This window comes from Lynx canadensis, chromosome B3 (assembly GCF_007474595.2).
Source record: "Lynx canadensis isolate LIC74 chromosome B3, mLynCan4.pri.v2, whole genome shotgun sequence".
Classification (NCBI taxonomy): domain Eukaryota; kingdom Metazoa; phylum Chordata; class Mammalia; order Carnivora; family Felidae; genus Lynx; species Lynx canadensis.
This window is the reverse complement of record NC_044308.2, coordinates 133,790,814-133,809,139: the sequence shown is the minus strand read 5'-3', so window position 1 is coordinate 133,809,139 and position 18,326 is coordinate 133,790,814. Positions and strand designations below refer to the sequence as shown.

The 18,326-nt window shown below is 47.7% G+C and overlaps 1 protein-coding gene across 1 annotated transcript in view; it reads right to left on the bottom strand.

Annotated features, from left to right (window-relative positions):
• DGLUCY (D-glutamate cyclase) overlaps positions 1-13,861 on the bottom strand; it is a 46,661-nt gene extending 32,800 nt beyond the window's left edge. Inside the window, 5 exon segments of the mRNA XM_032593439.1 lie at positions 2,164-2,362; positions 4,153-4,306; positions 8,119-8,229; positions 8,737-9,513; positions 13,685-13,861. Coding sequence (XP_032449330.1) covers positions 2,164-2,362; positions 4,153-4,306; positions 8,119-8,229; positions 8,737-8,773 — 501 coding nt within the window. The 5' untranslated portion in view covers positions 8,774-9,513; positions 13,685-13,861.
• Positions 13,862-18,326: the final 4,465 nt, after the last annotated feature.

Below are 18,326 nucleotides of genomic sequence, written 5' to 3'. Positions count from 1 at the left end.
GGTCCGTGGACCGCAGGTGAAGACCTCTAAGTCAGTGGCAGAGGGTTCCAAGGACAAGGGATCTCTCAGGAGGCATTGGGATCTGCTCTGCCTCATGAGTCCACACTGGGGATGGGGGCCCCACTGAGCCCTGCCTCACTCCTCCTGCCTTAGAATGACCTGTGTGACTTTCACTGGTGGCGGTGTTTGTGGTCTGAATGGTTTCTGGTGGCTGCCGTGGGGCTTATGAATGATTTAGGATGTGGCCAGGATGAAGATCCACTGGGACATGGCTGCTGCCCAAAGGGCTTGCTGTTGGCACTGAGGGGGGAAAATGCCACCCCAAAATACACCAGTTTGGCATACGGATTGTTTTGAATTAAAGTTACTTGAGAAACCGCCAGTGCAAGAAAAACACTCTACACCCCTTTCCAGCCCCCCCGCTGAAAAGCAGGAAATAATCCTCCCACGTGAAGGGACCCTCCCCGTACCAAGAGGGTAGAAGGCATCTTTATCTCCAGAGATGGGAAATCAAGGCCGAGAGGGCTGTGTAAACAAACCTTGTGACTTCCTTGTGAATTTACTACCCCAAGCTCAAACTTGTCTTACCAATTCTTCACAAATTCATTGTTTCTTTGTCTGAAAGGTGTAAAAGCTATCTGTTTTGGTCACTTCTTTGAGCCTCACATATTTGGGGCTCCTGTAGGTATGACATTAAATTTACTTTTCTCCTGTTAATCTACCTCCTGTCGATCTAAGTGTTAGACCAGCCAAAGGGCCTAGAAGGGAAGAAGGGACAAGTTTTCCTCTCTGGCAGTCCCTGGTGGCCACAGGATGAAACCTTGGCGTGCCTGCCCGGTTGGTGTCTGAATCACAGCACTGGGGAAGGGACACGCGTCAGGGACTTTCACAGGGGACAGGCAGCGCTCCCCGAGGCTGCCCCTCAGGGCCCCACCTGAATCCAAGATGGCTGCCTGGCCGTATCTCCCAGGAGCCAAGGGCCTGAGGCAACCGTACTGAACAGAAGGCTATTTGGTAAGTGAGCTGTCATGAGAAAACCATGGCTCCCCTGAGCACTGACCATGGCAGTGATGAACATGCTGTGCAAAGCATCCCTTAATCGTCACACTTCTACTAGTGACATTTCATAAACGGGAGCCAGGAGTCCTAGGGTACGGTCTGGCTTTGGGATATGGGCGAGTCCTTTTCTCTCTCCAGGCCTCAGTTTCCTCATCTCAATGACAGACTGCCCATGATGTACCCGCTGCCAAGGGCGGTGCGGTTGGGGGCCACCTCTGCCCCAGGGCCCCTGCCAGTGACTGTACTTCTGTCTCCGCCCTTCCCTACCTTTAAGAAAACTGCTCAGGCACATGCTTCACTCATGAAAATTGTTTCTCGTCAGAGGCAGCTCGGGCCTCTCTGGCAGGAGCCCAAACCAGGCAAGTTTCAATAAATGTCCGGAAGCCCAAGACAAAATCTGCAGTCCAAGTCCTCCATAGAGGACCCTGCAGCCGGCCGTTGACGTGGGCTGATTCACACGATGTCCTGGAGGGGGGTCAGGGGAATGAGGGAATCCGGTTCTCCTGCCTTGACAAGCAGTGGCTGGAATGGAACTTCAGAGACACAGCAGGGAGGTGACCCCTAGCAGCGGGCACGTCCCAGGAGAGGCGACCCCCAGGGGCCACCGCTGGCCAAGAACAGAACCCAGCTTTCCTGACAGAAACATAACCCGGCAGCCAACAGGCTGGCCAAGGCCCTGCCACAAATCCCCGGGGCATTTACCTGGCCAGGCACATTCTGCCCGATGCCAGGAAGTTTGAGCCAAGGAGGATTTTCAAAAAGCTCACTGAGATGCTCTAAGTTAAAGGAGCCAGACAAATTCCAGACAGGTTTGGTTTACACGGTTGCCACAATGTCTATAAGGGCTTGACTTGCACACTCAAGGCCACCCTGGGAGCTCACAGCAATCCCAGAGGTGGGCACGAGGGAGGCTGGACATTCCATTTTCCAGATGAGGGGACAAGCTCAGAGAGGTTAACCGCTTGTCGGGTTGCACAGCAAGAGAGTGGCTGAGCTGAGGTCACTTTAGTCTCTGACCTCCTGAGTGCATGTTCTCCCCACCACAGGAAAATACAAGGTGATGCACATTTTCAGGTCATTCTGCCCTTGGAGATTGTGTCCTACCTCGTATGCACCCACGTGACCATGCCCTATGGAGTCTCTTCTGGGGAGCCCCACCTTCTCCAAGGCTGCTTCCAGGGAGGAGCTGCAGTCCGGGAGGAAAGTCACCATGTCCCTCAGCTGCTCCGAGTACTCCTCCAATGAGGTCAGGCTGCCTCTGTGGGCAACAAACTCGTACTTCCGGAACTAGGGACACCCTGTCCTGGGGGGAAGCTCATAGTTCCAGAATCAAGATGGCCCCTGACCGTGCATTTTTAAAAAGAATGGGGGATGGGGTCCCTGGGTGGCGCAGTTGGTTAGGCCTCCGACTCTTGATTTTGGCTCAGATTCATGAGTTTGAACCCCATGTCGGACTCTGCACTGACAGTGTGGAGCCTGCTTGGGATTCTTTCTCTCTCTCTCTCTCTCTCTCTCTCTCTCTCTCTCTCTGCTCTTCCCCACTTGTGCTCTCTCTCAAAAATAAATAAGCTTAAAAAAATCTTTTAAAAAAAGAGAATTTTCTGTAGAATTAAAATATTATGGTTTTAAGCCAGTTCTTTATTCACTCCAAAATTATTTTGTTGAGCCATTCCTTTGTGCCAAGCACAAGCCAGGTGATGGGACAACAGTGACAGAGAGGACATCGGCCCAGCCCATAAGAAGTATGCAATCCTACGTTGGCGGTGAGACTGCACTGAAAACAAATACTTGCAACACAGAGCAGTGAGTGTTAACAGTATGGGTGAAGGAGTGACCCACGGAAGGGAGGAACTCATTCTCCCCCACAAAGGGGAAGGTGCTGGAACTGGATCCTGAGGGATGAATAGGAGTTCACCAGCTGAACAAGGGGGAAAGCACATCCTAGGCAGAGGGAACAGTATGTGAGCAGCATGGAGGCATCAAACATGTGACACACCGTGCGATCTGCTCTAAGCGTCCCCAAGATGGTAGCCTAGGGGGTGCTAGGAAAAAAACAGAAGGAGCTGACCTCAGGTCTGGGTGGGGTCTCTGAAGGACTCTCCTAGCCCAGAGTCCACAAAATGGTAGCAGCAGAATGTTCTGGGGGAGCTTTCTCTCTGGGGAGATGGCTGGGGATGGCTGGAGCGTCATGGGGGAGGGGAGACACTGAGCCAGGGCCTGGTCACTACAGGTGACCAGGTATCAGGCCAAGGTGCAAGTCATGGGAAGGCACTGAAGAGTTTATTTATTTATTTATTTTTATTTTTAAAATTATTTATTTATTTTTGAGAGAGAAGAGAGACAGAGCATGAGCAGGGGAAGGGCAGAGAGACCAAGATACACAGAATCCGTAGGAGGCTCTAGACTCCGAGCTGACAGCACAGAGCCCGATGCAGGGCTTGAACCCACAAACCATGAGATCATGACCTGAGCCGAAGTTGGATGCTTACCCAACTGAGCCACTCAGGCGCTCCATGGCACTGAAGATTTTAAGTGGGGGAGTCATGTGTTCAGACCTAGCATTTAGGAAAAGTCACTCAGGTGGGCGAGCAGAAGAGATGTGAGCCTGAGCTGGGGTCGTGGGAGAAAGGCGGGCTCGTTGGGATGCTATGGAGGAAGCAGAATCAGTAGGCCCATTTATTCAATATGTTATATTTTCGAAGTCTGTGAGAACATATCCACAGTGTTAATAACGGCTCTCCCTGGGTAGGTACCAGTAGTGCAAGTGTTTTTACTTTCTTCTTCATCCAGTGCTTCCGATTTCTGGCTTGGGTGAGGAAGTGGATGATGGGAGATGCCAGCGGCATTTCTGCAGCCAGGGCAGGACTATCTTGGTGATCCCCAAGATTTTTCCCAGGGCAAGGGGCAGGGACAGGGACAGGGATGGGAATGGAGGGGAGGACAGTTCATCCCTGAGCAAGAGTCATGGGTGAGGCCTTGTACCAGGTACTGAGCATCCCCATGACTGGACAAAGAGGTCCCCGTTGACAGACACACCTGGCTGCTGCATGTGGCCACTCCCAAGCTTGAACCCTGGTAACCCAAGCATTTTACCTGGTGTCCAGAACAGCGTTCGGGGTAGGCAACGTCCACTTGCCTGGCTCAGTCAGGCCCAGTAGGGGCAGAGGGCCATTGTTGGTTTGGCAGAACTTTTCAAAGGCTAGAGCCAGGGACCTGTGCAGGACCACCATGCTGGCTGGTCGGAGCCCTGAGTTTGGTGAGAGAAGGGACACAGTCATAGTCGGTTGCCTCTTGGTAGAGCCTTTCAATTTTAACTCTTTATCGTAGCACAGCACAGAAAGATGCCCATAAGTGTACAACTTGATGAACACGTAACCAACACCCAGGTCAAGAAACAACATTATCAACATTCCAGAATCCCTCTATGCCCCTTATAGTTCATCACCCCAGCCTCGAAGGTGGCCGCTACCGTGACTTCTAACACCATGGGTTACTTTTGCCTGTTCTTCATATAATGGAATCATACGATGTGAGCCTTTTGAGTCTGGCTTCTGTCACTCAATCGTATGTCCGGGAGATCCATTCATACCTTTGTGTTTGACAACAGCTGGTTCATTCTCATTGCTGTGTGACATACTCATTACCACAATGTATTTACCCAATCCTGTTGTGGATGGAAATTTGAATGGCTTCCAGTTTGGGGTTATTATAAATGGTGCTGCTATGAGCATTTTAATACATGCATGTTGGGGTGCATTTCTGTCTGGCATACCCCTAGGGTTGCAGGGTATATACATGTTCAGCTAAGTGGTTTCCAAAGCGGTTGTACCAATTTATATTGCAAGTTCTTGCTTGTTCCTTACCCTCTCCTCCTCTCCGGTGCTTGCTGTTGCCTATCTTTTCCATTCCATCCACCCTGGCAGGTGGGTAGTGGCCTCACACTGCAGTTTTAATTTGCATTGCCCTGAAGACCAATGCGGTTGAGTGACTTTCATAGGTTTTATTGGCCATTTGGGTATCCTTTGTGGGAAAGACACTGCTCATGTCTTTTGTCTGGGCAGATTCTTTTTTTTTTTTTTTTTTAATTTTTTTTTTTCAACGTTTATTTATTTTTGGGACAGAGAGAGACAGAGCATGAATGGGGGAGGGGCAGAGAGAGAGGGAGACACAGAATCGGAAACTGGCTCCAGGCTCTGAGCCATCAGCCCAGAGCCCGACGCGGGGCTCGAACTCACGGACCGCGAGATCGTGACCTGGCTGAAGTCGGACGCTTAACCGACTGCGCCACCCAGGCGCCCCAACATATTCTCCTTTTTATACAGTTCATGAGAGAAATAACTAGAAGGAAATACATCTACATGTTAATCACAGTTATCTCCTGTATCAACACTGCGTGATATTTAATGTTCTCTTCTGTGCTTTTCTCAATTCTAAAATTTACGTAATAAATAGGTATCATTCTGTAACTGGAGGAAAAAACAAACAAGAAAACTTATGGTTTTTTTTTTTTTTTTTTAAGGAATTATTTCCTTTAAACACACCATCCCAAAGAAAAACATAATTATGCTGCTTTTGGAGAAATAATCTTGGTGACAATTCTCCTAAATGCTAGGTTGCCGTATCAACATGTGGGCATCTCTTTTCCACAACGATACTGTCTGCTAGTATTTTCTCTTTAGCTCTGATATTTTCCTTAGCTCTCTGTGCTAAGTCATTTGTAGACGTAATCACTTATATTTTATACGTAAGGAGAACAAGGCTCAAAGAGATGAAGTGACTTCACACGGCTGGGGCATGGCAGAGCCAGGATTTAAGCCTGAGACAGGGGACCCCTGAGTCCCTCTAGGGTCACCATTGGACTGCAGGCATCGGACCTTTGTAGGATGGGTCCACCACCCATTCCGGCACCTTCCTCAGGGATGGTAGAAAGAAGTGGATACAAGCAGATGCAACGATCCGTCCGGAAAGTTCTAGCACCAGCTTCTGCTCTAACATCCTGGAACTCATTGCCTCAAACCCTCGGTGCCTGCCAATGCTACAGACTTTGAAAATGGGGACGAGCTGGACACTCCCAGCCGCTGAAAGCCCAAGGAAGCTGACTGCATGTCTCGAGCAAGCCCAGCATGTCTCCAAAAATAGTCTGGAGTGAGGTGGAAGGGAATCCAGCCAGCCTAGAAGCCTGGCTTTCCCTAGCCGCCTCCTTTCTTACCTCCAAAGCCTGTTGTGAGAGCAAATTGGATTTTTAATACCGCAAATCAGAGAGGTATTATGAGCACAAAGCTTCTTTGTTTCCTTTTTAATTAAACGCACTTCAGAGGGCACTGTGTTTTCATTTTGCTCATCTCCACTCCTGATGGTACCAAGTCCCCAGTTGTTCCCATTAGTAACAAGACACCAATAGAGGGCTCAGTGGTGGCTTTTGGAGGGGGGTGGATGAGTGAGGGGAGGGTCTGAACTGATTCCTGTGTTGCCTGGGTCTCTCCGGCTCCATCTAAGGTCATGACAGCTTTTTCTTTGTGAGGAGAAACAAAGTGAGCCTTCCGAGTCCTTTTACCTCAGAGCAAAGTTGTCCATTCTTTTTTTTTTTTTAACTTAATGACGGGAGAGGGAAATAAAAAAGCACCTCTAATGTCCCTAATCTGATATAAAGCCCGGAAGACGTAGTCCCGAGCTGAGGTGCTCCAGCTCTTCTGCAGAATGAGCTTCTTTCCTTGCGGAACATTCCATGACAGCGGCTGACTTGGATGGTACACCTTACCCCCACGAGCTCAGTTACCCCTCCTGACAGCTCCTGAGGGAGGACTGAACTGTTACTTTCAGGGTGCAGGTGAGCTTAGGGAGGTCACACACCTTACCCACAGCTACAGCCAGAAGGAGCCAAGCTGGGACTTACATCCAGACTGGTACGCTCTGCTCTCTTGGAGCCCCGAGGTGCTAGCAAGCAGTGGGGTTCAGCTGGTGTTTGCTGGTACGTCGTGTACAGGGTTGGGGGAGACTATGACCCTGGTGGCTCTCTACAAAGCACGCTCCCTAGGGCTCACAGCCCTGAGTGGCTCCTTCCCCGTGGACTCTGTCCTCGGCCACGTGCCTTGCTTTGCCAACGGGACGGTAGGAAGTATGACGCAAGCGGGTGTTTGATGCGTGCTTGGGCATTACAGCTCCTCCTCCAGGAATCTTGAGCTACCCTGTAAAGAAGTTTGGCTACCACTGCTGGCGAGGCTTCCAACAAGAGAGAAGAATTAGGCCGGCCCCAAGTGCTCTGGGCCTCCCAGTAGACACTCCAGACATGTGAGGAAGAAGCCATCATGGATGGTCCAGCCCCAGCAGACATGGTAACACGTGAAGCAGAAAAACCCCCCGCTAAGGCCAGCGTCATCGCAGAATATCGCTTAAGCCGGTGAGTCTGGGGTGCTTTGTTATGCAATAATAGAGAATTCTGTTGGTCCAGAAATAGCCACAGAGGCCAGATATGTCAATAAACAGTGAAAACTGTCCTGCTCCAGCACTTTAAACCATGCTACTGGTTTTTCTCTTCGGCGATTCCGGTAACCGGAAGTCTTTTGTATCATGAAATTTTGCTGGGACTTGCGTCAGTGACAACTTTGACGGCTGTTTTCTCTCGCAGGACCTCTCAGAGCCTTGAGTGTTACTCCTGGAAGAGACTGGGGAGACGGTGCACCCAGAGAGGAACAAAACGGGGAGACGTGGTCTGAATCAAAAACCAGATTAAAATGCAGTGTTATCTGGGGGTGCTTTTCCCCCCGAGGGAAAACCCCTTTCATCATCTGAGGCCATTGGCAGGTCCCCCTGTGGAGTTGGGGTGACCAAGCATAACCGGTGGTACCGGAGCCATCTGGTAAGGTGTTCATGCCTGAGTCTGGCCCAACTGCCAGACCTGCTGGGACATTAATTAGGGACCCGAGCAAATATCATCCTGCTCTTACTTCCTGTCTCCCAGGCAGAAGCTACAAGTTTCAGGAATTCCTGGGCCCTGCACCGCTGGTATTTCTAGGGATTTTCTTTCTTTCTTTTTTTTTTTAAACGTCTATCACTACTTACCCCCAGCCATGCTGGACATATTTCTGATGTCTGGTGTCTTCTGTAGGATCAAGCTCCTTATGGCAGAGGGAAGTGTGAAGGTTATCATGCCGTCTTTGAACGGGCCAGAGTCTGGGTGAAGGAAGGAAGAGGAACAAATGAGAAGCTCAGCTTCCTTGCAGGGGGCAGATTCGACGTCAGGTATCCATCACCACCCCCCACCCCCGGCCCTACCTGGTCCTGGCCCGAGTGGGCATTGTTTGGAGCAAATTCTCCCCACCCTATTCCCATCCCCTTCATGTCTCAGTTTCTAGTGAGAAACTCCTAACACTTCAAGACCTTTGTTCATGACCTTCCCCTGGCCCAGGATGTCCTCCCTCCCTCCCTCCTGAAGACCTTTCCATTCCTCAGTACAGGTTCCAATCCTCCGCCTCTATGAAGCACCCAGTAGGCTCACGCCGACTGGTTGCCGGGTCTCCTTGACCCCAGAGCATTCTTTGAGCCACTGACTTCGGCCTGATGTTTTACTGGACTCTGAACCCCCTTCCTCTTTCCCGGGGAGACCCCAAGTACCCAGAGAGCAGGTTCACATCTTGGGCCTCCCGCGGTGTTACGACAGCCAAAGCACATAGCACACACCAAAAATACTTATGCTTGGATGAACAAGCGACTGCATGCCACGTGCAATCACAAATGAAAGAATAGGCCAGATTTTCTGTCTATGTGTGACTTCTGTTATTTAGATTTAGGTGCCTAGAAGGAACAGATTTTATGTTTTCTTCTTTATATTCCCTGCCCCACCACCCCACCCCGCTACTCCAGGTACAGTGCCTTACAGAGATTTTTGGTGGATGAATAAAAAATACTGCAGATTTTTAAATACAGAGATGGTGTCAAAGCTCCAGGAAATTGCATTCAGAAAGGAATCCTGTATGTTGACTTCTTGTGAAAACTAATGAAAGGAAACCAGTTTAGTTCAGGTTATGGTTGAGTTTAAAACGGAGGAGAGAGGCCAGCAGGGGGAGCTCTCACAGACCCAGCAGGAAGACCTACACCTTACCAAGTCCAATACTACTTTAGCTACTAGTTTGCTGCCCCAGCAGAAGGAAACGTCTCCTCCTCTCCTGGCAACAGCCCCACCAATGACAGTCACAGCTCAGCCAATCAGGAGGCGCTACCCTTCGAACTCCCAGTTTACTCCAATGGACTTCTGGATTATAACAGCTCTCCCATCTTCCCCCTTCACTCTGGAAAGGAGCTACCTACCTCCCCTTTGCTCCCCGGACTTGCCTCTGGCCTTGCCTGTAGTTTTGGCACAGCTCGCACGTCCTGGGATTGCAATTCTCTGCTATTTCCAAATAAACCCGTTTTTGCTGGTAAAATGGCCGGCAGTTTTCTCTTTAAGGTTAACATGCTCTAGAAAGAGGTTTCAACGTGTCAGCGGAATCTAGGGTTCGACAGATGAAGAGGCGAACGAAATGACAGAGATGAAAAGTCTAGCATAGAGAATGTGGCCGATAATATTGCAGTAGTTTTGTGTGGTTAACAGATGGTGACGACAATTACCTTGGTGAGCACTGCGCAGTGTATGGAATTGTCAAATCTGTGTTTGTACACCTGAAACTACTACAACATTGTAGGTCACCTATACTTCAATTTACAACAGTCCAGGGCTAGACAGTCTCATTGTGTTGGCCTCCAAGGCACAGCCCATGTCTTCTTCATCTCAATATACTACATGTCTAGCACAGTGCCTGGCACAAAAGTGTAGTTCAGTGTTTGTTGAATGGCTAGCTGACTGACTGCACAATGGATGAAAGCAGGATTCAAGGGTGGTGTCCCCAGTGAAGGTTCTGGACAAGCCAGATTTTCCACAGCCCTTTCTACCTAGAGAAGAACCCAATGGGATTCCAAACCACCAATGCAGTTTTCAACTCCAATCTCATAGGGAGAAAACCATGCAAACCCCACGGCCATTTTAATGAAAAATTTGAGATCGTATAAAAACTTTAACAAACAAAATATAAGAAGTATTGCCCTGGAAGGGGTAGAGATGTGTTTTAAACTGACAGTGAGTGCTTTAATAGCCACAGAACAAAGTGCTTCGGGGACACAGAGGAGAGAACAGTTGGTCCTGCTGGGCTGAGGGGGTTGGGTGCTGGGAGGGTCAGGTGAGGTTGGATTCCATTCCCCAGTTGAAGATACTGAGTATTAAAGCAGCTGCTTTGGGAGGTCAAGCCTGAGCTTGTCTGCTGGACTGAGAGAGCCCTCCTGGACCTGGCCGGCCTGACCCCTTGGCCAAGCATCTGAGGCACCGGCTAAGGTCGTGGATGTCTGTGTTTTCCCAGGGTCACTGCAGAAATGTTAGCACCTCAGCCAGGCACTCAGCAAAGGTCGAAGAGAGAACCATTCCATAATCAAGCGGGGACAGTGGCCAGACTCCTCTGGTAATGGCCTTCACTTCATATCTAGAGGAGAGAATAGAACTTACCCCAAACCCACCGAAATGAGAGCCCTCACTGGTACCTGTTAGCTGTCGCCCCTCATTTTTACTCTATAAGACAGCAGGTGGAAGCTGGGAGCTGGTTTGCAAATAAATTGTAGTCAAAAGACCAAAATCTGAGGGTGATTGCCTTTCCTTTCCTTTATTTATTTATTGTTTTAATATAAGTTTAAGTGGATCTAGGTCATTCCTGTAATAATGTTGCTTTGCTGGCCTGGAGATTAAATAAGTGTAGCATGAAATCCTGCCCTGTGAAATGCATGCTGGGAGTGTGCCAGTCACCTGAATATTACCCACTGTGCATGTTGGGAGGGAAAGAAGGCTGAGAACCCCTACCCTACAGAGTCATCCCCCTTGAAGGCAGGGGCCAAATGGAGCATGAAGGACATGCTCATTAGCAATTGTCAATACACCAATGACAGAGTGCCCAGTCATATAATAAATGATGGTAGCTACCACCCTACCATATATGAGAACCCACTGCATGCCAGGCACTGTGCCAGACCCTTTACCCTCTTTGGTTTGCAACCATTGGTTCTTCACCACTGCCCCACAAAAAAGACACCGTTAATCCCATTATGGACAAAGAATGGGGTCTTGGGGAGATCAAAGAAGCTCCCTAAAGTCTGATAACTATTAAGTGGTACAGCCTAAACCCCCAAATAAGTCTAAATTCATGCTTGCTTGACTGATAATCTACCTTTCTATGCCTATGTGTCTATATATCCATCCCTCCCTCCTTCCATCCATCCTCTGGTGTTAATAAGAACCACATCCTCAGTAGGAATAGCAAGGACTTTCCCCTTTTCCCCCAAAAGGTGATTCCAGAACCAGAGTCTCTTGAGTCCATATGTTCCTTTGGGGACTGAACCCTGAACTTCTCTGGCTTTCCACCAGGGCTTCCAGTGAACTCACTGCTGAGTGGCCCTGCGTGGCCCAAGTGTCTCAATACCCAGTAAGGCCTTACTCTAAGTAAGGGATCTAATCATTGAGCACTAGTTGGACTCTAAGAAGCTTACCCTTCCACTGTGAATTCTTTTTTCTCTTTAGAGAGTGACAAACTATCAAGCCCACAGATATCATTCCCTAGCCTGGGATACACCAGAGAGGGGCCCACAGACCATCAATTCCTTAGAAGGGTCTGACACACCCCAAAGCCCAGTATAAAAATACCTCAGCTATGCCTGTCACAGATGACTGAAATTCCACCATTAGAAAGTCATTTCTCTGCTTTACCCAAGTAATCCAATTCTAGGAATGCATGCTCCAGATGTTCTCAAACAGCCAGGTGGAATGATGGGAGCACATGGCAGCACTATTTGTAAGAGAAACAATGTAGAAACAACCTAATACAGGTTGGGTAAATACATAGAGGGCTGATTAAATAGAGGCATAGCTAAACTATGGTACATCCATACGGCACAATGAGATACTGTGTAACCATTAAAAAGAATGAGGCTACTCTATACACCCGGTATGAAACAATCTCCCAAAGACATAAAATGAACAAGGTAAGGTAAAGGATTCTATGTTGAGTAACACACCCATGATCCATTCAAATGCATGTAAACTATCTCTGTAAAGATGGAAAAGAGCTTGATATCAGTTGTGGCCGCAGAGAGGGAAATTAGGTGGATGGGGTCCTGAGCAGGAGCAGTAGCTGCCACACTGTATTTTAGGTGAGTGGTGCCCTCTGGAGTTGTGCTAGGGGGTGGCCCTGACGGAAGAGGGATTTTCTGCTCTTTATCCTTCCTACAACTTTCAATAGGACAACATGTAAGTATCACATAATTTAAAAACTGGAATTTAATTTAAACATATATAAGGAAGGATAGGATCATATCCTTTTTAAGTAACCTCTACACCCACTGTGGGGCTTGAACTCACAACCTTGAGATCCGGGATCGACTGAGCCAGCCAGGCACCCTAGGTCATTCCTTATGTCATGAGTTTTTTCATTCATTTGGTAAATATTTATTTAGTCCTTACCATGTGGGTGGAATGTGCTGAGCACACAAAGGTGAGTAAAGCAGAACTTATCACTATTAAAGGGCATGTATGCCTGGGGCACCTGGGTGGGTCAGTCTGTTAAGCGTCTGACTCTTGGTTTTGGCTGCAGTCGTGATCTCATGGTTCATGAGTTTGAGCCCTGCATCGGGCTCTGTGCTGACAGAGTGGAGCCTGCTTGGGATTCTCTCTCCTTCTCTCTCTCTCTGCCCCTCCATCCCTCCCTCTCTCAAAATAAATAAATAAACTTAAAAAAATAGAAAAATAAAAGGCATGCATGCCTGGGAGTGTGGACACCATGGTGATAATAAGGACAGCTGTCGCTTACTGGGTGCCTGCTAGGCACTTAGTATCCAGACACGATCCATCATCCACCTGCCATTCAACAGGCATTGCAGTACAGAGCACAGATTAGGGGGTAGGCTGTCTGGATTCCAAGCCTGCCTCTACACTCAGGGAGGGGATCATATTCACCTCCCTGTGCCTATTTTCTCATCTGTAAACAGGGACTCATAACAATATGTATCCCACTGAGTTGTGGTAAGGATTAAATGAGCTAACACACGTGAGATTCTTAGAACAATTCCTGGCTGGGTGCACAGTTAGCACCACAAAAGCGTTGCCTGTTTACCACTCCTCACCCAGCGTGCTGCACATACTGTAGGGAATAAGACAGCCACAGCCCACGCTCACAGGGGGTTTGCCATCCCCAGAGACAGACATTAAGCACATAATTACCACTGTATCTATCTTCAGTAGCTATAACACCATGTGCTGAGCACTCCTGGGCCACGTGGACTACAAGTGGAGGAGGAAAAGAAGCTCAGTCTAACAGGAAGAGTAGGGGTCAGACTAGCAGACAGGTGGGGAGGGGGCACTGTAGGTCAGGGGACAGCATGAGCAAAAGCAGGGAGGCATGGGAAGGAAACCAGCTTCCTGTGCCGCTGGAATGTTTGATGTAAGGGAGGAGATAGGGGAGTAGGGGCTGGGATGGGGCAGTGGCCAGCTCGTGGGTGATCCAAGAGCGATGAGAAATCAAGAAGGTGTTAGGCAGTAGAATGACTTGGTAAGACCTACCTTTTATGAAGAAGACTCTGGCTGCAGGTGGGGGACTGGACCGCAGGGCAGGCAAAATAGGAGACTGGTAGATGAGAGGGGAGGCCAGAAGAAAGATGAGCATACAGAAAGGCTCCCTCCTAGGACGTGCCCAGGTGGCTCAGTCAGTTAAGTATCTGACCCTTGATTTCAGCTCAGGTCATGGTCTCATGGTTCGTGAGTTCAAGCCCCATGTCAGTGCAGAGCCTGCTTTGGATTCTCTCCCTCTCCCTCTCTCTCTGCCCCTCCTCTGCTTGTGCTCTCTCTCTCTCTCTCAAAATAAATAAACTTAAAAAAAAAAGTCTTCCTTCTAGAAAAAATCTTGAAGGAGAGACGGTACCTTAACCCTTTGTTTGTCTGGCTGGACCAGTCAGTGTTCAACACGCTTCAGGGCAGCAGCAGAGGCTGGTCCTGTGGAACGGACACAAGAAATCACACACACGTAAGAGACAAGGCTTTCTGTTTCCCTCCAGTTCTTCCACGGAAGGAGTTCTGATCTTCTTTATTCCTTGCTGTATCTCCAGTACCTACAACAGTGCCTGGCGCATGGAGAATGCCCAATAAATGTCCACTGTTGGAGGACACAGGCAGAGCAAGTAACATGCATAAAGGCAACCATGATGAGGGAGCCAGGGAGGGAGAGGAGAAACCATGGCCCAGAAGCCAAGGGAAGCAAGTGTTGCAGGGGGGGAATTGGTGGTTATGGAGGTCAAGGAGGACCTATGGAGGTCAACAAGCACCCACTGGAGTTTGGAATTCATGCCCTTTCTCCCTTACCACCATGATGGTGTCATCGTGGTCCTGTTGGTTAACAAGCAGCAGGAGCACCCGCCCCATAAGCAGGATTGCGTTTAGGACCTGACCTGGAAGGGTACAAAAATAGGAGGAGACAAGTCCATTCCCTTGATGTTCAGAGTCTAACCAGGAAGATCTTAATTCACAAGCATGAGCAATTCACAGTAACACAAAACTCCATTTCTGGTTTCTGTAGATGTCCCCTGGATCACTTCCCCAGAGTCCTACAGCTTGATAATGGAAGAACAGAATAAGTAGGTGTACAGACCTTGTCTTTACTCATTAATTTTTGTGGTGGGAGTCGCTCGACGTTTGCCAAGAGAGTGGCTGGTGGCAGCCTAAATACAACTGCAAATTTGCAAAATAGATGTTGCTGTAAGGAAGAAGCCATCCTAACTGTATAGACATTTCACAAAAAGTGTTTTCATTACAATAAGAGAGACAAAAGATTAGGGAGAATGCTGGCAGTCATGTTTAGTATTGCTTATCTAATAGGTCAGATTCAAGTGCTCCCAATAAGCAAAAGATTGTGAACAAAACAAGCATTTTCAACCAAAGCCAATGGGTTCCCTTCCTAAACAATTCAGTCCCAAAGTCATTAGGTAGAGCTGAGTGAGGAAGGAGTCCATGGTGGGGGATGGAGGGCAGGAGCCATGGTGACCCAAAGCAGGGGATCAGAGTCCAAGTGATGAGGAGGACAAGCCCAAGGAGGGTGACATGACCCGTGGTGTCACCATCCGATCAGTGCAAGGAGAGATTCCTCATACGGTGGGAGAATGGCAGACTGGCATGTAGCATCAGAGGGAAAGAGTGCACCCACGTGGGGGCGTGCCCATGTGCGTGTGTGTGTGCATGCACAGGGAAACACGTATCTTAGCTCTGCCTGGGAGCACTAACATTTCAAAAGGGATGAGCACATCTGGTGCCCAAATCTTGGATTCCAAATGCCATTTTCCATTAAAATGAATCAAGATGCCTTGGAGAAATGGTTGATTCACTAACTGGGGCCTAGAGGTCAGAAGGTGAGCCTCCTGGAAGTCAGAAGTCCAGAAGGTGTGCTGGAAAGTAGGGATGTGCTGAAAGAATGATGGAACCATACACAAAAGCCACAGAATGAAGGAGCTCTCAGTGGTCAAACTGGGGACAATGTGAGTTTTCAATTAAAGAATGATGGGAATGGATATAACTCACTAACTTCTATAGGAATCCAAAAGTTCATATGGAGATAAAAAATAATTAAAGTTGATGAGGAATGAGACATTTACACAATTTCAAAGTACCTCCCCATAAAATACCTATCAATTACAAAGAGGAAAAGTCTAGTTTTATAGTGAAGAAACCTAGTAGACACCACCTTAACCAAGTGATCAAAGTATAGGAACAAACCAAAATGGAGAACGCCTCGGTAGGAGGCAAGGGGAAGAAGGCAGTGTCATTGCATGATTTTCCTGCTATGGTGTATAACTTGAATCTGATCCGGAGGAAACATTAAGCAAACCTTAACTGAGGGACGTTCTACAATGTCTGTGATCTTTAAAAGTGTCAAGGTCAAAACATTAAAAAACTTTTTTTTAAGGGGAGCCTGGGTGCCTCAGTTGGTTAAGCATCCAACTTCGGCTCAGGTCATGATCTCATGGCTCACAAGTTCAAGCCCCACATCCAGCTCTGTGCTGACAGTGCAGATTCTGTGTTTCTCTCTCTCTCTGTCCCTCCCATGCTTGCTCTCTCTCTCTCTCTCTCAAAAAATAAATAACAACATTAGAAAAAAAGTGTCAAGGTCATGAAAGTCAAGGAGAGACTGTTGAGTTGTATTTCCAGACTGAAGGGGACTAAACAGACTTAATTGAGTGCAAGAGTGATTCTGAACTGGATCTTTTTGTGGTCAAAAACACGGTTGCGATAATTGGCAAATCTTGTTTTCTGGTTTTGATGGTTGTGCTGTGGTCAGGTAGGGAAGTGTCTTTGTATGCAGGAAAGACACAGGAAAGTATTGAAAGATGATGGAGTATCAGGGCAATGTATTCCTAAAGAGTTCAAGAAAAAAAGAGGGTTTTGTTTTTTCGTACCACCCTTGAAATTGTTCTGGCACTTTGTGATTGTTTCAAAATTTAAAAATGACAAGAAACAAATATAGAAAATTAAATTGTAGATAAATAAAATGTAGCATATACATACAATGGAATATTATTTAGCCTTTAACAGGCAGGAAATTCTAACATGTTACAAACATGGATGAAGCTTAAAGACATTATAGAAAGTAAAATACACCCATCACAAGGGACAAATACTGTATGATTCTGCTTATAAGAGGTTCCTGGGGGCGGGGGGCGCCTGGGGGACTCAGTTAAGCATCTGACTCTTGATTTTGCCTCAGGTCATGATCTCATGGTTCAGGTCATGATCTCATGGTTCATGAGATCGAGCCCCATGTTGGGCTCTGTGCTGACAGCACGGAGCCTGCTTGGGATGCTCTCTTTTTCTCTCTCAGAATAAATAAGTAAGCCTAGAAAAAAAAAGAGGTACGTTGAATAGTCAAACTCATAAGGACAGATAATAGAAGGGTGGTTGCGAAGGGTTGGGATGGGGGTAACGGGGGGGTGAGTGTTTACTGGGGCCAGGTTTTAGGTTTGGGAAGATGAAAAAGTTCTGGAGATGGAGGGTAGTGATGGTTGCACAACGATCTGGATATATTCAAGGCCACTGAACTGTTGAGGACAGTAAATATTATGTTACGTACATTTTGCAACATTATATTTAACTTAAACAAAGGAAACTGTGATTTGCTAAGGTGCATTCTGGTGACATGTTTAGTTTCAAATCGTTGCTGTGAAAAGTGTCACCAGGGTCGGTGTGTGTCTTGAATTAAATATCAAATATTCTCGGGGTGCCTGGGTGGCTCAGTCGGCTAAGCGTCCAACTTCAGCTCAGGTCACCATCTCGCAGTTCGTGGGTTCGAGCCCTGCGTCGGGCTCTGTGCTGACAGCTCAGAGCCTGGAGCCTGTTTCAGATTCTGTGTCTCCCTCTCTCTCTGACCCACTCTGTTCATGCTCTATCTCTCTCTGTCTCAAAAATAAACGTTAAAAAAATTTTTTTTTAATAAATAAATAAATAAATACCAAATATTCTCCAACTCAGGGTTCCTGTTCCAGCTCCGTGAAAAGGAGCTCACCCTGAAAAAAGGAAAGATTTTGTGTAAATGCTTCACGTAGCCAAACATTAACTTTATGACTCTGTGACAATTTAGGAAAAACTCTTCCCGCCAAACGTGGTCGTGAATGTCCATTCTTAGAGAGTGATAGAATATTTGGGAGCCTCATTCTTCAAAGTAAATCTGCTTTTAGTTACTTAGCTAAATAAAGCAACCCAACCAAGTGGCAAGACTCCAAGGTACGACATTGCTACGGGCAAACAAGGCAAACCCTTCTGCTTCATAGTTTGCCTTGCTTGTAAAACCAGAGCACGCATGTCTGCTTATTTAATACAGAGGTTCTGCAATGCTCTGTCAGAGCAAATTCCTGTGGCCATGAAACATGACACACAAATCCAGACGGAGGTTAAGTCTATGATGTTACTAACAGTAAATGCTGCCTTGTAGTTCCTTGGGTGAGTCCTAGGGATAAACCAAACAGTTGCTTTGATGTCTAGCTCCCTGTCCACTGCACTGCTCAACCAATAGCACGACCTACGAGCCTACCTCAAGGTCACAATGAGCACTGTTCTCTGGTTGGAGGAGCTGGAGGCTCCATGCCCTTCCTTGGCTGGGAAAGGTCTTACCTAAGTGGTAATAATCTGGCACAACATAGAAGAGACAGTGAATCAAACAGCAAAG